At 37.5% G+C, this 26,278-nt stretch overlaps 1 protein-coding gene across 5 annotated transcripts in view; it reads right to left on the bottom strand.

Annotated features, from left to right (window-relative positions):
- tw (Protein O-mannosyl-transferase 2) overlaps nucleotides 1–26,278 on the bottom strand; it is a 2,413,568-nt gene that overhangs the window by 1,547,604 nt on the left and 839,686 nt on the right. For all 5 annotated transcript variants that reach the window (XR_010948728.1, XR_010948727.1, XM_067760058.1 and 2 more), the window contains exon 7: nucleotides 10,173–10,472. Coding sequence is in view for 3 of the 5 variants with exons in the window: in XM_067760058.1 (XP_067616159.1) it covers nucleotides 10,173–10,472 (300 nt within the window). In the remaining 2 variants the exon portion in view is untranslated. The remainder of the gene's footprint in view (nucleotides 1–10,172; nucleotides 10,473–26,278) is intronic.

The raw sequence follows: 26,278 nt of genomic DNA, 5'->3' as shown, positions 1-26,278 counted from the left end.
CAGCTAGCTTTTCGGGAGCTGAGCGTTGAACTCGAATCTCCAACATTCATATCAGTGCAAGCCTTTCAGCTGCTAAGCCATATGAATGTCCCGTTGTTCGCTGTATAATTGGTCTCTAAGAAGATGAAGAAGTGAAATTCAGAAACATGTCCTAGTAACCATCGCCGTTTGTAAACTTACAATTTTTCTCTAATATCAATTACAAAAACCATTGTATAAAGCAACATGAACAAAGCTCGCTAATTAAATACATATGATCATATTGATATAATAGTAACAGCGGAAGTATTAAAAACAAATACTGTAAAAATCCGAACAAATGTTACTAAGCTTTCAAAAGCGCGCCTAAAAATAATATCAACACCATTAGGAATAAACTACATACAGAGTGTATGTGCCTACATGGTGATCAAAAAGAATATAAACAAAAAGGCAACTCTTAGAGACCAATTGTACAGCGAACAACGGGACATTCATATGGCTTAGCAGCTAAAAGGCTTGCACTGATATGAATTTTGGAGATTCGAGTTCAACGCTCAGCTCCCGAAAAGCTAGCTGATGAAGAAGTGAAATTCAGAAACATGTCCTAGTAACCATCGCCGTTTGTAAGCTTACAATTTTTCTCTAATATCAATTACAAAAACCATTGTATAAAGCAATATGAGCAAAGCTCATATACAATGTTTGATAATAACGATCAACATAAATTATTGTTGGATTTATATCGTACGAAGTGTACTCATATAATGCTTCTCGCTTATGTAATGTCTCCGTATTGTCTTCCGGAAATTCAAAGCAATAGATATTTAAAGTACGCTGTATATAATTGCTGTAATAAGAGCATTTAATTCGTATTTCACAATTATCGTAAACTAAATTGAAATGTCTATAAAAACCTCTGGGCTTTCAAGAATGCCTCCTATTCTCTTTTCCTTTTCAACTTATAATTCTTTAAAATTATCAATAGTCTCTAGAATGGTGTATTCACTTTTTTTCCCACCACGTGACTCACTCCTTTGATCGCGGCTCGTCGGTATAAATGATCCCTCAGGGCTCTGCGTTGTTGTTGTTGTTGATATTGTTTTTAATAATGAAGGGTTGAGCTCAGGAAAACTCTGATCTAACAATTGAATTGTTACATTTATTTTTAAACGTAATGAAGTGTTTGGAATATTGTATTCAAAACTAGTCTGTTTACTTTTTTTAAAATTTCTAAAGCTGTTTATATTTTCTTCTTGATTCATAAATTGATTATAGGGATAACTTGTTCCATAACTTAAGTGAACCAGGTAAATAAGTAAAATTCTTATTAAATTAGCTAATTTCATATCGGTTTTTTATTTTTATCTATACACGTGAGCCACATTATATTATAATCATATTATATGTTTGTCTATAGTTTTTCACATCAATTATTTCTATATGTGGTCTTTTAAATGAAGTATCCTGGGCTATAATATTTTCAATATCACCATTACTAAGAATTCGCTCAGTTTCAATTTCACGATATTCAAAGCACTTGATACTCAAAATTTTATCCTCGTATCTACTATCATAAGTACAACGAATTGGAAGATCAAAATTATCATATTCCAATTTAAAATGTCGATAAAATGCTTGTTTTGCCTCAATGATTCCTCCAATATCAGATTCCTTTTCAATGAGCTCTCTACGAAATGCCTCTATAGCTTCATCTATAGTAAAAGTTCTCATAGGCTTCCCTTCCGTTGAAAAATCATCCTTAGACGATGGTGCGATTGTTGTGGATGGTGAAAATAATGGTATCGTTGACAACACTTCAATTTCTTCTTCGTCATTAGTTAAAAGAGGCTCCATTTGTTTTAGTAATAATATTGAAATATTGATTGATAAAATATGATTACTATTGGATAATGTTAAATTAATTTGAATATTTTTCGAGTTTTGGCTTATCGCAAGCGCATTGCTATCTAGGTTTTCCCAAAATGGTGCTCCGTAGGTTGTTTTGAAAACAAATAATAATAATAATGAGATATAAAATTGAAACTTCATTGTGATATATCCCTTTGTTTACGTCAATTTAAAATAAGGTTGATATTGAAAAACAATGTATTTATATACTTACTTTTCTTCTTCTTCTTATTCTCACCCTTTTAAAATAAAAAAACACTAAAGTTAAGATTTCTAATTCTATTTTATTTCATTATAAATTTAAATTACTAGCCGATATGTATTTGAACAAAATATATGCTGATTTTAAAGCACAACGAATTTGTCGTTGGTTGATTTTCACATTACAATCAGTATGGAAAAGATATTGACAACACACAACATCTGGGTGTAAACTATATAATCTAAAGAAATTCATTCCATCACATCCTGTACTTTCCTCTTTAATGTTAAACACCGTCCAAAAGCCGAACTCTGATATCCATACACTTTTTTCTTGCCCCTTATCATAAACTTTTATGTTCTTCAATGTTGACATCAAATAGTTTTTTACAGATTTAAAACTATCGCTTCCAAAGGACCATAATTAATTATGGTGGTGTAGTATTAACTAATTAGCTTGTCGTTGATTATCCTTACTCAGATCCGAAAATTCAAATGGAGCTTTTATGTGGAAACAATGGAATTATTTATTGTTGGGGACCACAGCTATTTCCTTTACAATAAATCTATTATCGTACTCTTTAAAGCCTTGAACATCGACTGTCGCAAACATTATGAAAATTAATAAAGAAATATCTTTGTAATGGTAGGCTTTTTATACGTAAAGCACTGACAGGTGAAGCATAGTTGGGTATATTGAATTTTTATATTTCGCCCACACTTATATACTTTAGAAATATGGATCCTTTAAAAATTTGGAGCCCCCCCCCCCCCCCCCCCCCCCCCCCCATTTAAAATCTGAGCTCGATATTCTGCTGCACTGATGAACTTCTAAGCTCTTTTTTCTTGCAGTCAGAATACAATTCGAAGATTTTTCTTATAGATCAGCTAGAACGTATGCGTCTAAATGCAGGTACACAAACTTACAAACTAATAAGAAGATAAACAAAATGTTTAGTCTTCATATTTATTTGCGGTTTTGTGAAATTCTCACATGCATATATATATACATATGCAATGCTGAACAGTTAAGGTTTCTTATCAGCATAATTTGATTTTTCTCTTGTACAAACTTTTCCCAAGTGTAGATATTAATTCCATTATTTTTTACAAATCTCTTATCAGCTAAAATTTTAACGTTACTTTATTTATTTCTTGTTTATACAATTCATGAGATTTTGATCTAAAAAAATATACATTGAGTTAAAGTACAATTTCTTTCCGAATAAACATCTTTTAAAATCATTTGCAGAAAGTTTGAGAGTAATACGTTGTTTAACACTCTTAATTTTTTAATCTCTTTTTCTTCTTGATCGATGTGAATAGAATACATTTTTGCTCTCAAACCAATAAATTCCTTCATTATTAGTATAAGATTGGGAAAATACTAGTAGTGGGGGAAGAGATAGGAAAAAATTAGGTAATAGGGTCTTAATAGCAAAACCAAATTTCCATAGTCTAAGCAAATTTTATAATAATTTAATAGCGATTCAATTGAAACAAGTGTCAACTCTGTACAATAAACCGATACATATTGGTGTGGGGGTGGGGTGATTGGGGAGCAGTCGCTCGATTAGAAATCTATGGGACTCTTTAAAACGGCTCGGGTGAAGTCTAGGACTCATTAGTAATATGAGGAGACATTTACGAATTTGCGGCCCTTTAAAAATTTAGGGCCCCCCATTTAACGATCCTCATTTTTTTACTCAAAAGATGTCCAACTTATATACATTGAGACAAGTAGCCCTTATCTAAATGTATGTATATGGATGGGTGTGTCTGTGTCGGTATGTATTTTGCGCTTTGTTGATATTCACATGTACAAACATATGTTATGGCATGTACACAAAATGTTCAATATTCATATTTAAAAAAAATATAATTTATGTATATGCTCTCATTTTTAAGGAGCCCAAATGGAATTATGCAATTCTCACATGCATATATATGGGCCAGCATCAGCATGTGTACACAAACTTACGATCAAACAATCATATGTGTAAGTATGTACATACAAATAAAATGGTCAATAATGGAAAATCATGAGTTCCATATTAAGATAACCTTTAGTTAACTATCTGCACCTGACCGGGTGCGCGACAGGTCCGTTTTGCAGACAAAAAAAGGGGGCGGTACTACAAGTGCTCATCTACTCCTTTTTGTAGGCGGGGAAAAAAGGGGGTTGGTGTTGGGGTTTGGGGGGTTGGTGTTGGGGTTTGGGGGGTTGGGGTACTACTGGTGTTCAACTGCTACTTTTTGTAGACGAGAAAAAAGGGGGGTGGGTGGGGGGTTTGGGGAGCGCCGCTCGATTAGAAATCTATGGGACTCTTTAAAACGACTCCGGTGAAGTCTAGGACTCATTAGAAATATGAGGGGACATTTAAAAATTTGCGGCCCTTTAAAAATGTAGGGCCCCCTATTTAACGATCCTTATTTTTTTACTCAAAAGATGTCCAACTTATATACATTGACGCAAGTAGCCCTTATCTAAATGTATGTATATGGATGGGTGTGTATGTGTCGGTATGTATTTTGCGGTTTGTTGATATATATATATATATATATATATATAATTTATATGCTGTCATGTTTACGACAAAGCTCTGCTAAAGGTAAAAAGCTCTAAGCTTTTTCTTATACACCACTAAGTTTTTTCTTATGCGCCACCTAGCGGAAGTTAGCCAGAACACAAACCAGAAGATCAGCCAGAACACAAACCGAAAAAACGTATGCGCCACCTAGCGGAATTGTTGAAAAATATTGAGAGGTGGTAAAAATTTCAGGTCAAGATAAATATAGACCTGCTTTCATTCCTTCGGTCAGACTCTCACAGACTGGTCCGAAAATATTGTACTGTTGTCATTCCTAAGACCATTCTGGTGACAGACTGGTCCAAAATTATTGAGTTTTTGGGGTGAGACATGTTCCGAGCTTTCTTTACAAAATGTGGCCCAGAACCGGTATATACATATTAATGTACTCCCCATTAGAGTGCGAAATGAAACGCTGAAAAAACAGTGTATCTGATTAAAAGGCCCCGCCTTCCAGGGTCATAAGAAGTCATCTCCTTAAGCATTATGAGGAAATTCTCCAGCTGAGATCTCAGCTGTATGTTTAAGAAGAACACAAAAGGTCATTATTGATACCCACAAAAAGGTTTTGGACCTCTATATCAGGAATTGCCCGGCAAACCCCGTTCTTAAAGTTAAATACCCTGAACTCGCAAAAGAGGAGAGCCAACGGACGCGCACATAAACAAAGAGGTTGAGGATGCCATCGGTCAAGTTAAACAATTTAAAGCAGTGGGCCCAGACGGCATAGCGATGACGATGCTTAAAAGCCTAGGAAAAGAGGGCTTCAAATATTTAGCACATGTCTTCAACCGGTCTCTGTCAACCTTTTTAATCCCCAAAAAATAGAAAATGGCCAAGGTGATCCCGCTGCTAAAGCCCGGGAAACCAGCTAACAAAGGAGAGTCATATCGCCCGATAACTCTCCTATCGCCAGTAGCCAAAACGCTTGAAGCCATTTTGCTCCCCTACTTCAAAGCAAATTTGCAACTAGCCTGCCATTAGCATGGCTTCAGAATACTCCACAGCACAACCACCGCGCTAAAACAGTTCCTGTTGAATACCCAGAAACCTGGGCATCCCAACAGACATCTGATTGATGAGCCAGCACCGCCCAGAGGCTTAAGGAGTCATCACGGTAAACATTATGAGGAAATACGGCACCTGAAAACACAGCCGTATGAAGCCAAAAAACACCAGCGTGAACTACACAAAAAGACGTCGGACCTCTATGTCAGGAATTGCCCGGTGAATCCTGTACTCAAAGAACAATACCCCAAACTTTCAGAAGAGGAACGCACACTCCCTAAGGAAACGCGAGAAACTCTAGCTCAACTTCGATCGGGATAGTGTAACAGGTTAAACTCTTACCTATCCAGAATCAACCCCGACATACAGAATGTATTCTCTGCTTGCAATGTGTCCCCACATGACACCAACCATCTCTTCAATTGTAGTGTGGACCCAACACCTCGAACACCCCTCTCATTATGGTCCACCCCTGTTGAAACGACAATTTTCCTTGTACTCCCGTTAGAGGATATTGATGACAATTTGTGATCGGTCACAACTATTGAATGACAACAACAGGAGAGCAATCTCCCTAGGGAGATGCGCGTCACTCTGGTTTAACTTCGATTTGGGTCCTGTAACAGGTTACACTTTTACCTATCCAGCATCAACACCGACATACATAATGTATGTCCTGCTTGTGACGTGATTTACATAACACCACCATCTTTTAAATTGCAACGTGGAACCAACTCTTCTAGCACAACTTTCTCTGTGGTCCACCCTTCTTGAAACTGCAGATTTCCTTGAACTCCAATTAGGGGATATTGATGACAATTTGTGAATGGTTGCACATGGGTCAATTCGGGACGGGTCAATTGGGGTGAAGCACTGTTACAACAACAACAACCAGTAGAGATATTTCAGTGCAAAACACGTAAGTTCTATTTAAAGTTCTGTTTAGTTAATATCCCCACAAAACGTTTGATGACATACCTTAAAATAATTGAACGGATTTACCTCCGTGGGGTTTAGACCCAGCTTCTCTTCCAATTTCCTTTGTGCTACATATTTTATGGCGATTTCAAACGGGAACTGCAAGGCGGTTTAATCTTAGCGGGGAAGATTTTCATGGGAGAAGTATACTCGGAGTGATTGCCAAACCGCTGCCGAGGGGCGACCCTGATTAGAAAACCACGTCATGAGTATGCAGTCCTCTCTTTTTAATGATAGAACCAACTTAGTTAGTCTAAGGCTGTAAGACCTACACATAATCTTCGACACTTTACAGCCCCGCGCTTGAATTCACGCCTTTCCCGCTTGGTCAGTCATGTGCACCTCTCGCCTACGCTTAATCTCGCCCAGTCTAGTTGGGACGTCTACGGAGCAAGCTTCAAGGGAGGCGCCCTTTTTAGCTAGTTCATCCGCTTTTTCATTCCCATGTGCCCTGGGATCCAATATAGATGTATGCTGTCCCTGACCCGCTTCTATCCAGAGACAGCTTACATTCTAACATGCATTTAGATGCTGTGCTGCGCGAGATTATTGCCTCAAGTGCTGCTTGACTGTCGATATAAAAGTTAACATGGTTGAAGCTTAAGCCATGCTCTTCCAGGGTTTCTACTGCTTTTGTTATGTATCGACTCCTCCGCTATTTTAACACCCTTCCGCCAACCGTCCACCTCTATTGTGACCTTAAGATTGCCCTCGAAGTGCAGATAGGGAATCAGGTAGTCTGTTCGTCTTGTGCTTGAAGACGCTATACTACTATGGCCATATGGTCGGCGCACAAGCTGTCCCGAGGCACCGATCCTGGTTGCAGTTGTTAACGCTATGTTCTTTGCTACCAGGTCTACAGGTGGAATGTGCAGAATGGCATACAGTGCAGCCGTCGCGGTTGTTTTCAGGGCTCCCGTAATGCTAAGAATTGATAGTCTGCATACCCCCTCTAATTTTTTGAGGTAGGTGGTTTTTTGTGTGGCTTTCCACCAAATAAGAACTCCATAGAATAGAATAGGGCTTACAATCGCTGTAAAAACCTAATGATAAATAGAGGGCGATGCGCCCCACGCACACCCCAGCATTCCTTTACATGCATAAAGTGCGGTTGAGGGCTTCTTCACTCTCTCCTCCACGTTGAGCTTCCATGACAGCTTACTGTCTATAATGATTCCTAGATATTTTGTGCAAGGTTTCTCCTGAAGGTCACCCCTCCTAACTTAGGCCAATTTGGGACTTTGTACCTCTCTGTAAACAAGACCTTATCCGTCTTCTCCGCGTTGACTTTCAACACGACGTAAGATGCCCAGGTATGTATATCCCGAAGCGCCCGATCCATCAAAGAACTAATCGTTGGAAGGCACTTTCCACTTATGACAATTGCAACCACCTGCGTGAGCCGTATGTTTTACGGGTCCTTCATCGAATCACCTGAGCATTTGATTGATGACCAGCGTCCACAGCAGGGGTGATAGCACCCCTCCCTGCGGTGTGCCCCTGCCAGCTGATTTTGTGGCCTCGTATAATCCCCATTGTGATGTAATCTTCCTGCAATTTAACATGCAGCCAATCCATCTGGTTAAGGCTGGATGTACTTTAATGTAATTAAGACCATCCATAATCGCCCATTTAGAAACATTTTGAAAGCCCCAGCATTGTCTAGGAAGACTTCTGGAGCATATTCCTTATATTCCAAGGCTTTCTTTATGCTTATTACCACGCTATGCAATGCGGTGTCTACCGACTTGCCTTTGGTGTACGCACGCTTTGTTGTGGAGAGCAGCTTTTCATCCATGTTGAACTTTATGTACACATCTATCAGCCTCTCAAAGGTTTTGAGCAGAAATGATGTTAAGCTAATGGGTCTATAGTCTTTGGGATACACGTGACCACTGTTTCCCGCCTTTGGTAGGAAAGCTACACGAGCAGTTCTGCAAGAGTGCGGTACATGATTCAGTCTTATGAACCCATCGAATATTATTTTAAAGCATTCCACCACCGCTCTACTTGAAATGTGTAGCATGGCTGAGAATATCTACGCACGGCGATTTAAAGTTAAAAAGTCTTCACCATCCTTTCGAAATTGGTAGTGGTCACCAAGCCCGGCACTACCCGCTCCGTGGTCGAAGTGCAGTCTGCTGGCTCTTCTAAACCATCTTCCAATGGGAAATGTGTATCGAGAAGCACCTCAAGGGATTCCTCCCTATTACGTGACCATTCCCCGTTCTCTTTCTTTATTAGTCTCTGGAATATGTTTCCCCTTGTTAGGACTTTTTTCAACCATGCTGTTTCGTTGGAGCACTCTATGTCCCTACAGAAGCGTTTCCATGATACTCTCTTCGCACTGGAAATTTCACGCTTGTAGATCCTCAGTAGACCCCTGTACTCGTCCCGACATGCTTCGCTTTCCGCAGTCTTTGCTAGCTTACACATTTCTTTCACCTGTCTTCTTAGAAGACACAGCTAATTGCTCTACCATGGCGGCTTTGCTTTTCCTCTGAATCTTCTTAGAGGGCAAGCTTTGTTATACGCAGTCATAAGCGTCCTTGTTAGGAATTCATTAGACTCCTCCAGTTCCTCCACATTGACAACCTCTTTGGGTTTTGTTTCTACCTGTTTATGGAATTTAGTCCAGTTGGTTGACCTAGGGTTTCTCAAGGTTCCTCCCTTCTCTACCCTCTTTAATGGGCACAGCCCTGGAAGCTTGCTCCGTCCCAAATAGATTCAATGAGATTAAAAAAAGGCGAGAGGTGCTCATGATAGATCAAGCGGGAAAGGCGTGGACCAAGCGCGGGCTGTAAAATGTCGGAGATCGTGTGAAGGTCTTTCAACCTCAGACTAACAAAGTTACTTCTATCATTAAATAGAGAGGATTATAGTCTTGACAAATATTCTGACTGGACACAGCTTTTTGGCGTCACAGTCCTTTAAATTCGGCTTGGTCTGTGATAGGAGATGTAGGAAGTGAGGGGTGGAGGGAGAAACGATCCAGCACGTTTTGTGCTCATGCTCTGTGCTCGCTAGACTAAGACTCCAGCTATGAGGAATGATACAGCTGTGAGATCTGGAAGCAGCAAGTGGCATAGGTCCTAGAAAGCTCCTAGTACTTGCCAAGAAAACGGAGCTATTTTATTACATAGGACTTGATTTTCGATAAGAATTTCCAGTTTGGCCGTTAAACAAACTTCTGGTAGCACTACGGACTCCATTTATGTAAGGTCCTCATAGACCGTCTAGTTCAACCTAACCTAAGTTAATGTTCGTAATTTTTTTCTTCAAATACATGCCTAATGTAATATGAGAGTACGTACATACATTCATACATACATACATACGTACATTCGCGCTGGATTATAACTTTTTTTATTTGTAGGAAAAGAAAAAAACGATGCAACCCAGTGTGTATTTATTCAGAACTGAAGAAATGCTTAGAGTTAACAATATGGGAATGATCATTCAAGAACAATATTTTTCAAAACCTTTTCGTATTTTATTAAATACCTGTTGTTGTCGGGCTCCAGTACCCTTCGGATAGAGATGAAAGTGCGAATGTAAATAGCCTCCTCCAGTTCTATGATTTTTTATAGTTACAATCGAACCATACGCTACATCCCTTGGCATTTTCGCATTATATAATGAATTTCCCACAAGACGGGATTGAAAAGCAGAGCTGTAAAAACCATCGCCATTTCCACTTCGATTAAGTACTTCCAGATGAATGTAGAAGAAGACCACATATAGTAAAATTGGCCACAGAATTAAAGCCAGTGCTCGAAATAACATTTGCTTGACTGTTTCTACCTGTATAAAATAAAATTGAAATATGTTATTTTTTTGTTTATGATTTTGAGCCAGAATATATTTTTTTACAAATTTTTGAGGACGGCAAATAAGGTATACATAATGCCCTTGGGAAACCTCCTATCACCAACAGTAGCAGATATATTGCTAAACAAAATACTTGACGAGAGCATCATCGATCTCAAATCAAAAAACATATATATAACAAGTAAGGAAGTCTAAGTCCGGGTGAAACCCAACATTACATACCCAGTTGTACACTTGAAATGCTGTTGTTGTTTGTTTTGTGTGCTTAATAGTGTTACAAGGCTGCGCAATAATACATTTACATATGGTTTTATTCTGAAATAATTATTCTTCGAGTGATGGCTCCCGAAACATAGAAAATTGCTTAGTCATAAAATTTTTTTTAATTTGAAGTTTTTCCTATTTATTCTTATAAATCCATTTGGGAAATGAATTACCATTGGTATGAAGCTCTTTCTTGCGAAGACATAGCTTATTTTATTCGGCCACGACCCTTTTAAAAATCTTTTATAAAAAGGTGGTCGTGGTCCTTAACCGATTTCGTAAATTTGTCTTCAAAGCATTCCTTATAGTAAAGACAACCTCTCTGCCGAATTTTGTTATGATAGGTTTAACGGTTTTTGATTTATGATCAATATCAGTCAGTTTTTTTGTGTTTTCCAAAATGTTATATACATAAAAAGTGGGCGTGGTTATCATGCGATTTCGCTCATTTTCAATACCTATCTATTATGGGTCCAGATAAGCTCGTGCACCAAATTTGGTATCTCAATATTTACTCAAGTTATCATGTTAACGGTCAGACGGATGGACGGACAGACGGACGGATATGGCTCAGTCAAATATATTGATGATTTTGGTATATGGAAGTCTTTATCTGTCTCGATTCCTTTATACCTTTACAGCAAACGTTATCCAAAGTTAAAATACCCTGTGTACAAGTACAGCTGGGTATAAAAATATATACATATGTATATGCAGACGATATACTCGCAATAATTAAGGCAAAGGGCGTGGATGAAATCTTAGACGTTTAACGTACAACGCCCAAAAATCAATTTCACTATCGAAAAAGAAAATAAATTGGTGTTCCTAGATATAGAAATAATAAAATCTGAAAAAGAGCTGAATACGAGTTGATACGCAAAAGCCGTAGCATCGTGGCGAATGGTAAAATAGAGCCACAAATTTTGATAGTACTAAATGTTTTTTTATGAAATGTTATTTGTTGTCAAATGTTTATGCTAACTGAATGTTCTGTGAAATGTTCATAATGTTAAATGATATGGCTAATGCAGAAAATTTTAAAGTTAATGACATTTTATTATGTTAAATGTAAGACAATTATTGAAAAATGTATTGTTGCTTGAGAATGTTTATTAATAATATAAAGGAAAGTATCGAAACGCGTAAAAAACTAAAGCTGTTGTCTTTTATTTATCGGCCGAAAAGTTCTAATTCCTCAAACAGAATTAGGCGCTGACATTTCTCAAATTACGAACAGATATTTCCCCTTCTCAAACAAAATACTGGGCGAAATTTGTTGACACTTTTTATTCAGAGAGACCATATACAGAAATATACATAGATAAAAACAATTAATACTTGACTGCTAAAACAAGGCAAAAATGTTAAGAGCTGTATCGCAGGAATTTTAATCCGGTGCGCGAATATTAATATTTTAACCCTTTAATTTCCCTCACTAGGGTAGGCACCTTGTCGTTTGTGTGACGGCTTAGCCTAACTACATAGTGGCGGACTATGAGGCGGAGCGGTTTAGGACTGGCATCTACGTCATTTCGCCCCATAGGATGGCGGCAGGATGCCGGTGACCAAGAACTGCCAACACCCTAATCCAAGGTGTTATGCGGACCGTGCCTATTGGACGATTTGCAGCCAGGGGATAAATTCGGCTGTATTAGAACGGAGACTTCCCGATACCGATCCACCTCGGGAAGTATTGATGGCCTTACCACACTAAGAAGCGCTGCTGTGGCGGATTAGTGCTTCTTCAATGAACTCCGTGTTGGAAAAGCATACAAATCAAAACGGAGTAGTAGAGTGGAGAAGGGCACGAAGCACAGGAAGTAAGAGAGCTCTCTCGAAATACCGTGCAGCACTAAGAATTGTCCAACGCCTGGGAGCAGTGATTGACCCAACAGAAGTGGAATGGGCTCATGAGGCGGTAGAATTGGGTCGAAGGCAGTTCAAAAGATTTGCTGAGAGAAGCCCTCGGTACTGCTACCTGTACGAGGAGGAAGAAGCGTCGAATGGCAGAATGAAGAGGCAACGGTCGGCGGCAAACGACAAGCCTGCTTTCAAGAGGTAGAAAAGACCCAGTCTTAGAGCCGCGAGGCAGGGCAATCGAATAGACAAGACAAGTAGGCCTAAAACTGTAAGACAGATGGGCCCCAGTAGTGAGGTAGCAACTACCTCGAAACCTACAAGTCAGACGGAGGACATCAAAAGTGGTGAAGTGCCAACTACGGAAGTAGGAGATAAGCCAAAGGGAGACAGCACTTAGACTCCGGCTTTCTCGGAGGTGCTAAAGGAACGTAACGCTAAGATTCCGACTTTCTCGGAGGTGAGATGAGTAATGTGGCAAAGCAATTTAGCTGACCAAAAGTCGTTTTCTCAAAATAATCCAATTTTATTTAAATATACTCCCTGGCTTTCCTAGATGTCCACTGAATAGTTTGGTTCCCCCCCCCCCCCCATAAATTAGGACAACAAAAATTCAGAAAGATTTTCTTTCAGAAAACATTAATCAGAACCGCTTTTTCAGAAAGCAAAAATTCAGAAGTCAAAATTCAGAAGTCAAAATTCAGAAACAAAAATTCAGAAATCAGAATTAAGAATTCAAAATTCAGAAGTCAAAATTCAGATAGTAATGAGACAGATCCATTACATTTTTTTGACCTCTGCATTTTGCCTTTCTGAAAAAAGGGTTCTGACTAATGTTTTCTGAAAAAATGTCTTTCTGAATTTTCGTTCTCTGAATTTATGGGGAGAACCAAACTATTCAGTGGACACCGTAGAAACTGACCTTCCTCCGTAGGCCGAGATACAGTAAGTACCTTCCAATCCTGTGTCGGTATGTTCGGATTCTGATTCTGCAGAAATCGCAGTGTATCCTCCGATTTCATTACGCATGGTATCCATACCTGAACTGTTGGTACCGTGGGGATTTGCGCTTTATCCACCACCTCAAACCGCGCGTTCGTGCCTTGCCTTTGGAGGTTTGGAACCACTTCATCCAGCCACCGCAAGCTCGCGATATTGTCGCACGCTATCATCTTCACACCATTATACCACGACCCTCGAATCAAAGGTTGGAAGGGACATACTTTGTTATTCGAGCATCATCTTAAGCATTAAGCTAATAAGCTCCTTTTCTACATATCTCCATCTTTCAGTAGTCATCTGTCCGAAAGGACTGCTACGATCAACCAGCGCACGGTGGTGTATTTGATCAATCTAGCTTTCCAAAATTAAAACAGCAGTTATTTCTGTTCAAAAAGTGGTAGTCTCACTTCACTGTTATGAAAGGAAATATTTGACAGTAAATTCACTGTGTTCCGCACAGGGTCAAATGACTAAAATTACTGACTTTTACCTGTGTCTTGACCGGACGCAGCGCTCGGACAAGTATTTAGTTCAACCAAAATGAAATGAAAAGAAAAGTGCAGTATTAATATTTAATATTAATAGTTACTTTATTTTCAAGTATTCGGTCAAATTCAATAATTAATATATATATATATGTATGTATTTAACAGATTACCTCTAATTGCTGGATCTGGCTGGAACACGTCTCGCTGCGTTGAAGTTTTAAAACAAGTCCCGAATGCAGGATTTGATCTTGCCAATTTTACCGGTCGAACTGTTTATTTCTTCCAGCGATGATTTAACATAGCTAGCATAAAGTTCGACCGCTAATGTTAACTAAACAAATTACGAGGGCGACCGGCGAAGTTTAAAAGTTTTAGCTCTAGGCCTAAACAACCTGCCTCAGTCAGCCACACAAATCGATCAGTAAAAACCACCCTCGGTTCTGAATGAGCACACAGCACATACACATAAATAAATATAAACAAGCATCAAATTTGACAACACCTGCTCATATACCTACGAACTATAAATACAGGACAAACGACAACAACAGATCAGAACGAAAATCGACACTGATTATGGCACAACGCAGAAACCGGTTTGTCTCGAAACCAAATTTGACAAAGGATGGCGGAAATCGTTCCAATATACATCATTTCTTTCCGCTTGATTTTTCAGCTGTGAATTCGCAAATGATATCATCACAATCGATAGATAAAAATAATTCTGATTATATCTTCAACAACGCAAGAACATTCAGACTGTCTTCACCCAATCAAGATCTGAGGTAGTTTTTCACGCGTTTTAAAACAGAAAACGATTTCTCTTCGCTACAATTTGCAATAAAAATTGAAACAAACATTCGCAACTCAATGTCAACATTAGGGTAAGAGATATGCAAATTATCTTGTGTAAGCATTTTAAACAATTCCAGCGGAGAATAATTTGAAATGCTCTTTTCGATGCAGTATGCCTTGAAAAAGAGTATTTCACTTCCCAAAATTGCATCAAGATCTTGGGTGGTTAATTGCTCAATATAGTGGATTTCTTACGTAATTCTTCGTTGCTTAGATGTTTCATAAAGGTGATAAAAGAAAATTCATTACGCGAGACAAACAGAAGACGATTTACTGCCTATTATTTGACGTAGGACCAGACTTGACCTTCAGATTTTATGCATTATAATATACTTCTGAAGAATCGAAGGGCTTGATCTCAAGAATCGAATGCACCGAATGCGCGCTAATTTTTTGGCGGTGATGTCAAGTGTGGTAACCTTTTAGATGATTCATATTTTCAGGGTGGCGGATCGGCTGTTTCTCTACGTCACGCGCAGGCGCGTGATTAGAACTTTTATGCAAATTTTTACGTCCGCTATGCGGAAAAATAATTTCGTTCTAATTTCGAAATGCATAAAAAAGAATGCATTATTTATTATGATATGCAGACAAAAATACAATTTTAAGTGCAGCAAAATCCGAATAAAATTTTTTTTTTCCAAAAATTAATTGACTAGAATTTGGACGTACCTCAATTTTGCCGCCCTAGGCTCTAGCCTATTTTGCCTATAGGGTAAAACCGCCACTGGTGATATGCCATGAAAAAATGATATATCTTTTTGTTTGCTAGGTTTTAAAAAAATTTAATATTGAAAAGTAGTAGTATTACAAGTAGAATAACTCAGTTAAAACATGTGGTATAAAAAATTTAAAATTCGAAGTAAAAACACACTTACCTGTCCTAAAAGAAAATGTACCTAGATTTGATTAAGGCTAAATAAGTGGACAAGTACTTAGGTTAGAAGGGTATATTGCTTTTTAATCCAAAAATACATCGAACTGCACACAATTTTTATGCAACTTTAGATGTGCGCGGTTAGCTCCGTTGACATTGCAGATGGGTTTTGGGGTAAGTAAACTATTCGGTGCCCCCATAAATTGAGAAAACAAAAATTCAGAAACACCTTTTTTCAGAAAACACTAGTCAGAACCCCTTTTTGAGAAACAAAAAATTCACAGGTCAAAACTCAGAAGTCAAACCTCATAAGTCGAATTTCAGAAGTCAAATTTCTGAAGTAAAATTTCAGAAGTGAAAATTCAGAAGTCAAATTTCAGAAGGCAACAGTCAGAAGTCAAAATTCACAAAACATGAAATTTTTCTCAAAATTTATAAACTTTTATTTATTTGGAAGGAATTATGTATAAAGAAAAAGTAATGCAATCTAAAATTTTAAATTGTGTGCAATAGCAAGCATGTAATTAAATAAATCTTTTCCCGTTTATCATTTTCAAATGATTTTACAATATTCAAAATACGAAGTCTTTATATTTTATCTTGCGTTTCTGATATGGCTGGCCTCCAGCTGAAAATTGCTGAAGTTTTGTTTCTGTTCATGATTCAATTACTAAAGGTTTGTTCTCCAACTGACAGCAGAGCTTTGACGCTCCCAAATTCTAAAATCACTCCGGGTTGCATTTCTGTAGGAAGGAAAAAGGGGAATAACTTTTCCCCATGATGGTAAGAATGGTAGTAGACTAGTAAGAAAGGTAGTATATTAATAGTTATCAATTTTGCATTTTAAAGTATGTTTACACGCACAGACGAAATAAATAAGTACATGTGTATAATCGTATTACTGTTTCTGAATAATTGGCCTCTCTTCGCTGCACTGCACTAATTTTTGCACAAATAAAAAGATGATTGTTTAGTTTTTGCAAGACGTTATAGTTTCAGTTTTTTAAATTTTCTTTAGTTATTAATGATTTTACACAATTCACTTTTTACAAACATTTAATACTAAATGAAATTAGTTTCAATATACATACATATATTCAAACTAAATATATGTATGTACACGATTGGTATGCAAAGATAACAAAAAGAAGCGCGCCCGCGATTGCCGGCTATTGGTTTTTGACTAGTTCATTGCAGTGCATTACTCAACTCAAAAAAAGTTATGAATTTAAAAAAAAAATACCGTTTTTGTTTTCAAAGTGCTGAAACTGAAAAACTACAAAAAAAATTTTAAACATTTTTTTGTATTTTTTCCGAAAAATACATTTAAAAACAAATTTTTTTAAAAAAAAGATCGCAAACGGTCAATTTTTGAAAAAGTTATAGCATTTTGAAAAAAACACCGTTTTTTTTTTTTAATTCATAACTTATTTTGAGTTGGACATCGCTTAGCCCACTCCGGGATTAGTGGGGATGATTGCAGAATTGAAGTTTTTTATGAGAAAAAAAAATGGCGAAATTCGAAAAATCTCGAAAAACTGAAAAATTACCAAAAAAAACCTTTAAACATTTTTTTGTATTTTTTCCGAAAAGTACATTGAAAAACAAATTAACAAAAGAAAGATCCCAAACGGTAAATTTTTGAAAAAGTTATAGCATTTTGAAAACAAAAACGGTGTTTTTTTTAAATTCATAACTTTTTTTGAGTTGGTTGAAAAAATTTGAAAAACTTCTGAAAAACGTCTTTCGTAAGCTAGAAAAAGAAGAAAAACTTTCAGCCAATTCTAAAGGGGTCGGGTTCAATATTGGTCGAAATGGGATGGAATACCCCATATGTACTTTGTATTAATTTCTTACAAATACATAATTCTTGTATGCTCACATTGTCCGTTAAGTGCACCGGTAAGCAAGACAAGATTTTCACAGGTGCTATGAATGCGAATTGGAGAAAATTCGCTTCAACCATTCGACAGTATATGACCAAACCTTCAAATATTCATGAACAGTTTCAATGGAAAAAGTGATTTTATTATAAATATTTTCATTAACATTTTAATTAAAATTTTACTTTAATATAGTAAATTAGTTGTAAGTGAATTTTAAAATATTTGCTACAACTTGGTTATTTTAACTGAAATATATATTGTGTGTTAAAAAATTATACATTTATTTCATTCTATGTTATAATATAATTATAGGTGACTTAATTCTAAAATCACAACACGGCCTGGTTGTAAAAGGCGATACGCCCCCATAAGACATGAAAATAAATAAAAATATTTACCAATTGCAATAATAATATATTAGGCGTAGCTTTACTACCTTATCAATATGCCTAGGGTGTGGAAACTGTACAAGTTGCGCTCGCAAATGTTAGTTGTTCGTCGGTTTGTTGAAAATTGTCCAATCCGGTATCACGATTGCCGTTAAGGATTCAGGTTCGGCCCTAACCTCAAGAAGTTCATTTCGAAAATTGGTCCGATATGGCCGAGTATCACGGGATGCGCATCACTGCCAGTTATAAAATTAATAAATTATAATGACTTACATATGTTTAGTATATGTAACTAGAGTTATTAATATTATTACACAAAATTGGTTTTCATTCAAAATCTTGTAATGATAAAGAACCAAAGGTGTGTACGACTCTTATTTTGTCCATGAGTGTATGTGTGTGCTTTCAACTAATTTAAACAGGCTAAAACTGAAAGTGAACTACTTATGCATACCTTAATATGTGTGCTTAAAATGTGCAGAACCGGTCACTCACCGTCACAATGATTTTGGATGGGTGTCCTTTATTTTTGATTAATCTGAAAAATGGTCACGAATAAATTTTGAATTTATGTTTTACAATTAATTGTCTTACCTCAAAGTAAGCAATCGAATTCACAACAATTAAACTGCAGCAGCGGGTATTTCGTAATGCTTAACACCTGCAAAATCAAGAATAGTTCCTGTATATTGCTTCATTATAAATTTTTGTCTAAACTTACCAATTTTCATGTGATCAAAACAATTTCTTTTTGTTTTTCAAAAATAAATAAAAATTACATCGTCAAATAGATATAAGTGTTGCTGAAATATATTTTTATTCTAAGATTTTGCCTTTAACTCATTTTTTTAAACAAACTTGCCAAGAAGCAACACAGTCAGGGGATGTCAGTTCAACTTGGGAGCAAGATGGCCGCAATTGTCAAAAATTTTGGCTGTCGAACAAACCTCTTGTGATTGAATCATGGTTTCTGTTGGTTTGTCGTTTTTTATTTTATTTGGTGTATCCCAAACGCACTTCGAATGACGTTGTGCCACCCTTCTATAAAATTATTTGTTCGGGCTTCACTGAATTTAGTGCTATCATACATAATACATCGATTCGAATCGATATAACGCCTTATTTCGACATTGCTGTGTTCCAGGCTGAAAAAAAATTCAACAGTAAAATTCAGCAGTCAAATTTCAGAAGTCAAAATTCAGATAGTAATGAGACAGCATATTTTTAAAATTTAATGTTTTTGCTGTCTAATTACTATCTGAATTTTGACTTCTGAAATTTGACTTCTAAATTTTGACTTCTGAAATTTGACTTCTGAAAATTGACTTCTGAATTTTGACTTCTCAATTTTTGCTTTCTGAAAAAAGGGTTATGACTAATGTTTTCTGAAAAAATGTCTTTCTGAATTTTTGTTTTCTGAATTTATTATTTTATTTTATACTACTTTCTTTCCTTGAAAAAAAAAAATTTTTTTTGCTTTTTTGGAAATACAAAACAAATTCAAACCCGGTTTATCTTTAGATTTGAACTTTTAATGATTATAATATTACTTTTCATAAGTGTTAAAGTGGCATACAAAATCGCTGAAACTTTTGCTTGAAAGACGATGTAGTAATGTCTAAAGTTTCTTTATCAAACATAAAAATAAATAGTTGGTACCTTGTGTAGTAGGCATTGTATGCTTAATGCCTGTATAAACCCTCAAGTGATATAATGAATTATTTCTTATACATTCAAGATGTCTTAGCGTTTGACGACGCATACTGATTGATGCACAATACACATAGAACAAGAACGGGTTCGATGGGCGATTCCTGGCATAGAGGTCCGACGCCTTTTTGTGGTCATCACTGTTTGTGTTTTTTTCTTCATTCGGCTATGTTCTCAGGTATTTCCTCATAATGCTTGCGGTGATGACTTCTTAAGCCCCTAAGATGTGGGGCATCTTCAAGTAGATGTCTGTTGGGATGCCCAGGTTTCTGTGTATTAAACAGAAACTGTTCAGCATTTTATTTCTCTCCCTAATGTGGAGAATTCTCGCCTCACTTAGGCTTAGCGACAATAAGGGACACACAGCATGCAATCGGCCGGCCAATTGCTTTTTAAGTGGTAATTTTTTTTTTTTGAGCATCCATTATATTTTGCCAGCTGTATACATAGAAGACACCTAACAATTTTGTGGTAAAAGTAATTCATAATTAATAGAACTTAATAAACTTGGTGGGCATGGATGGATTGCTCTCAGTAGTGCATCCATTTTTTTAGGAATTCATTAATATGACTTAATAAACTTGGTGGGCATGGATGGATTGCTTTCAGTAGTTCATCCATTTTTTTTTAGGAATTCATCAGTGTTGAAGATCTGTGATTTACTTTCTTTTCAGACGAGTGAAATTAGTTGATCTTGCTGACAGGGCTGGAATGAATGGGTTGGGGTGAGTTAGAAGCCTCTTGTTGTATGAAATAGCATACTTTTTGATTTCTTCAGCTATATTTGGAACCTTTATATCCTGGTGTAGCTGGTTGTTAGTCACATATTAGGGTTCGTTTACAATAATTCTAAGGGTTTTCTATTGGAATCTTTGGAGGATTTCTATGCTTGAGTTTGCTGCAGCTCCCCAAAGTTGTATTCCATATGTCCAAATGGGTTTTTGATGTCCCTGTAAAGCAGGACTTTGTTGTGAACTGATAATTGTGAATATCGGTTCATAAGCCAATACAGATTTCATAGTTTGATACCAAGGGTTTTTCTTTCGTTGAATATGTGAGTCCTCCAAGTTAATTTTCTGTCGAGGTGCATACCAAGGTACTTTGTTTCGTCTCTTTGTGGTATATTAATATCGTTGAGTTTAACGGGTGGGTAAGTGTTATGTCTGTAAGTAAACGTCACTTGAACTGATTTTGATTCATTGAATTTAATCCTCCATTCTTTCAGTCAATCGGTAATTGGTAATGAGCGTTTCTTTGTCTTTACCCCAAGTGCTGCCGATGACAGGTTTTAGGATTTTATTACGGCTCTGGATTTTAGGTACGATTGCGGTTGTATCCTTGCCGAAACGGTAGATCCTGATCGAACCTCACACCCAGTATTTTTGGGTGTAAGACAGTTGGTAGCGTAATGCCATCGACATGGTCGTTATTTGTTATATCCATGTTGTTGGCGGCCACCGTGGTGTGATGGTAGCGTGCTCCGCCTAGCACACGGTATGCCCTGGGTTCGCACCCAGGGCAAAGCAACATCAAAATTTTAGAAATAAGGTTTTTAAATTAGAAGAAATCTTTTCTATGCGGGGTCGCCCCTCGGCAGTGTTTGGCAAGGGCTCCGGGTGTATTTCTGCCATGAAAAACTCTCAGTGAAAACTCGTCTGCCTTGCAGATGCCGTTCGGAGTCGGCATAAAATATGTAAGTCCCGTCCGGCCAATTTGTAGGAAAATCAAGAGGAGCACGACGCAAATTGGAAGAGAAGATCGGCCTTAGATCTCTTCAGAGGTTATCGCGCCTTACATTTATTTTTTATTTATGTTGTAAATAAGGTCGCCGATGATTTACTGGTCGATAATGTCAGGTTTCGCAAGGAAAAACAACTAGAGAGATCAGGGATATTGCTGTTTTATTTTATTACATAGCTTATTAATGAGTGACGCGGAACCTGACAACATATCGTGCAGTTTTCGGCGTAGGATACAATGGTGACTCCTTCTGGTTGCCCCCGCCCTGTGGTACTCCTTGTTTAATTATTCTGGGTTTAGATATTACGTTCCTGAATTGCACCGATGCCTTCCGATCAGACAGATAATTTGCCGTCCACCTTTTGGGACTTGGAGAAAGAGGGGTCCCCTTCAAGTCTGGCAGTATGTGACGTCTTTGACTGTATCAAAGGCTTTTGATGAGTCTAGCGCTACGAGTACTGTTCTGTGGTGTGGCTCTTGATTCAATCAGCAATTCATTTGCGTGTTGATGGCGCTTCGCGCGGTGGTTGTGCTATGTAGCTTTCGAAAGCCATGCTGATGATTGGCAAGACGCAATTTGGTACGGAGGTTGTTCTTGCTATAGCCACGTTAAAAAATGCGTTTTCGAAAATGGTAAAACTGCCATAATTCATTACCAAAGACCGATAAAGTGCTGAAACTTGATACTAGGGTTGACTTTTTGACAAAAAATAGAAATAGATTTAGATTTAAAGGATTTTAAGCCATAAATCAAAAGTCGTTAAAGATTTTATGCTCTAATTTGGAACGGAGGTTGTCTGATGTATACACATTTTGTGAAAATTAAAAAGATTGGCTTAGCGCCCACTTAAAAACATTTATTTCGAATTTTCGAAAAATGGTAAATGGAAAATGCCACAATTTATTACCAAATACCGATAAAGTTATGAAACTTGAAACGTGGGTTCAGTTTATGACAAACAATTTTGGGAAATGGGAGTAGCACTGGGGAGAGTTACCATTCTGAAAATGGGAACTTCTTCCTCACATCAATAAAATTGTTCTAAAAAAACAAAAGAACATATGTTATACTTATACAAGGAAATTTTCATTATTAAAAAATGTCTACTTTCTATTTCAAAAAATTTAATGGCATATGCAGTAGATGAAGAAAAAGCAAAGTTCTTGCTGTTATCCAAGGAAGAATCGGCGCATTCGCACCTTGGCAGCCACGTCACTGTTGACAGATTTAAATTCGAGTCTGTGAAGTATTTCGTCTATTTGGGAACCAGCAAAAACAATCGACATTGTCGAGGGAAGATGAGATGGCTCTTAGAGCGTTTAAGAGAAAAATTCTCGATGTTGACGCTGAGTATCGGAAGAAGAATATTAATGAGTTCTATGAGATTTAGTGAGATATGAAGATAGTGCAGGGAATAAAAACCCAAAGGCTAGGTTATGTGATGATTGGCCCCGGCCAAGAAAGTATTTCAGTCGACACCGCAGTTTGGAAGCAGATAAAGCGGGAGACCTCCACTGAGTTGGGAGAGACAGTTGGAGGATTACTTGACCTCCATTGGTGCTCCTAATTGGTGCCAGGTATAGTGAAACAGGGATAGCTGGAAAGACTTGTTAGGAAACGGCCAAAATTGCTTAGGCGGTTAAGCGCCAAATAATGATTATGTGCCCAGCTATAAATCTATTAGGTTTTCGATAGACCTTAAAATAAGATATTTCAGCTACACCACCTGAAGTGGTTATTGCTCAAAATTTAAGATTACCTGGTGAAATTTTTGCAATACAAGTTTATCGGATGTTAAACATAGTTTGCGTGCAGATTTTAAAATTTTAGATCGAGTCTACAAAACCATCAAAATTCTACTGGTATTTTTCTTCAAAGAGATTTCAAGATTGTAAATTTTTTTTATTCGTGTTCTAAACAAACATTTTCTAAAACACCCCTATGGTGTACCTAATAGAGTTATTGAAAAAGACGTTAAAAATTTTATAGTAGAGGTATATAAGCAAATATAAAATATTCCTTTTGATCTCTTAAAAACAGAATTCGTGGACACTAGTTATTCTCGCACAAAAACAAAAAAGAAAGTTACTTTCAATCTGTTTAAAAATAAATCTATAGAAGAGGGAGTAATGTAGGGTGCATGTATTCCATAATTCAAGTTGAAAACTTTATTTAAATTTAACTAAAATTTAAATTCGGCGGCCACCGTGGTGTGATGGTAGCGTGCTCCGCCTATCACACCGTATGCCCTGGGTTCAACTCCCGGGCAAAGCAACATCAAAATTTTAGAAATAAGATTTTTCAATTAGAAGAATTTTTCTAAGCGGGGTCGCCCCTCGGCAGTGTCTGGCAAGCGCTCCGATTGTATTTCTGCCATGAAAAGCTCTCAGTGAAAACTCATCTGCCTTGCAGATGCCGTTCGGAGTCGGCATAAAACATGTAGGTCCCGTCCGGCCAATTTGTAGGGAAAAATCAAGAGGAGCACGACGCAAATTGGAAGAGAAGCTCGGCCTTAGATCTCTTCGGAGGTTATCGCGCCTTACATTTATTTTTTTTTTTTTAAATATAATAGCACTTGCATTTTAAAAACTGAGGAGTTGCGTGCAAATCTTGTTTGAAAACAATGTTTTGAGATTTTCGTGTTTTAAACATTTGAGGTGATATAGCATTTTTCTTTTGCAATTATTGTTACATTTGCACAGAGTATTTCAACTTTGGTAACATAACGTTTGGATTTACAGGTATAAAGGAATCGAGAAAGATATTGAATAATTACGTGGCGGAAACGGCGCACCCACGTAATTGTTGAGAAAATATGTAAACAAGAAAATCGGAAAAGTAAAACACGAATAGATTCGTATTAGCACAATATAATAAAATGGCTTTTTATTAAAACATTTAAAACAAGTGTTAAGGATAAATATCAACAAGTGTTGTGGAATATTAATGAATTTATTTGCAAATTAGTAGCCTACTTACGTGGACGTAGGATGAATGCCTCCTTGTTGACGGCTTGATCAAAAGAGGGCGAGCCCCTTACAGCAAAAGGCTGTGAGCCCACGATACAGCACTTTCGTCGGGTTCATAGCAGAAAAAAATATAAATGTGTGCATACGTACGTGCGTACACTTCCATCTATGTGCTAGTGACCACAAGCCTATATAAGTGGTAGTTAATGATGTTACGGGTTACTAGGGAGGGCAGATATATTTAGGCCTGTGACTTAAACATACCGGCCCCCATTCCGTAAGCAACAAAGAAAAAGTTAAAACAAAGAATGCCACGTCATCGTACGTCCATGCAAGGCCATGCGTCGATGTGAACAAGCAGACTGCTAGCACTGCACGTCTTATGGTTGACCTCAGGTTGCGTTCTCCTGTGGAAAGAGAAAATAAATTATTAAATACAAGCACGTGGTTTTGACACTCCGTGGAGTATTTACTTAAATATGTATATTAGACTGGGTCGATTTATTAACTGATATCGCGCCATTGATTTTTGATAGGATTTTGGTTCAACAAAAAAATTTCCTCTACGCATACCCAAAAAAAAAAAATTTTCGAGCCTGCGCAAATTTTTTTTTTGGTTTTTCATTTTTAAGGTTTTTTTCATTAGCTACTAAAAAAATTTTCATGTATACCCTGTCCGACCCAAAAATATCCGCTAAAAACTTTGTCGATAACAGTTTTTTGAAAGAAAAAAATATTTTTTGGGCATGAAAGACCGCATGATGGGCAGTGGAGTGGAAGCCTGGATGAGCCGACCAATACGGAAGCCTTCCGGAGGGGCGCGCGATAGCTCGCTTCTGTTTTGAGCGTCAGAGAAATGTTGCACCGATTTCTTTTGCCGTTGCAGCCTTTCGAGTTTGGTCGCCGATGTTGACCGCGAGCTACTTTTCCCTTAGATGGTGTGGTAGGGCTTGTGTAGAGTCCGACGTCACGGTGCCGCCAATTATCTTGTCCTTTTCGTGATTTCTTTATCTTTTCCGCGCTCCGTTCGTGCTGAAACAGCGGCCGGAAACTGCGCATCGCATTATAGCCTTTTGAAGATCTAAGCTCCGTTTTCGATCTCCCTTCTTCCATTTCTTCTTCCTCCACCTGCTGATAACGCATCATTTAACTGGCTGTCGTTATCAATCATGACAGTTTCACCGCGTTCCGACCATCGATCGTCCAAATGAAGCATGTTGTGATGCTTCTCTTGGCATCTTTTGCAGCGATATCTGCTGCTACACTTGTCCACGCGGTGAATGGGTGACAGACAGTTGTGACAGTATTTGTGTAGAGTACGGCCTGCTACCTCTCTTCTAGGGATTATTTCCTGTACTCTGCGCAGAGTCTCAGGCTATGATGCCTGCCGCAGAGCTGGCAAGCGACGTCGAAGCGCTTTGCGCCTCCCTCTGACTTGGCCAGTAAAGCTTCGAAACGCGTCATGATCTGAAAGAATATTAGTATCATAGATCATGACCAAATGTAGGTTGAGGTCGGTTTAATGTTGTTTCGGTGCAAATATATACATATGTGTGTCCCAAAAAAAAAAAAAAACAACAATTAGAATCAAATTAAGAGCGAGAAAGAAAAACTTCTATGCGCGAAGAGGAAAGATGAACGAAACAGATTTTAGCAGTCATGCGTTCAGTGTAGGTGCTGCTTTCGTACTATGTTTTATGTAATCCGTGGAATCTAATGTTTAATAATTTGTGGTGTA

The sequence above is a fragment of the Eurosta solidaginis genome, chromosome 1 (assembly GCF_040869045.1).
Source record: "Eurosta solidaginis isolate ZX-2024a chromosome 1, ASM4086904v1, whole genome shotgun sequence".
Taxonomy (NCBI): domain Eukaryota; kingdom Metazoa; phylum Arthropoda; class Insecta; order Diptera; family Tephritidae; genus Eurosta; species Eurosta solidaginis.
Note: the sequence above shows the minus strand (reverse complement) of the source record. Positions and strands in the feature narration are given on the sequence as shown.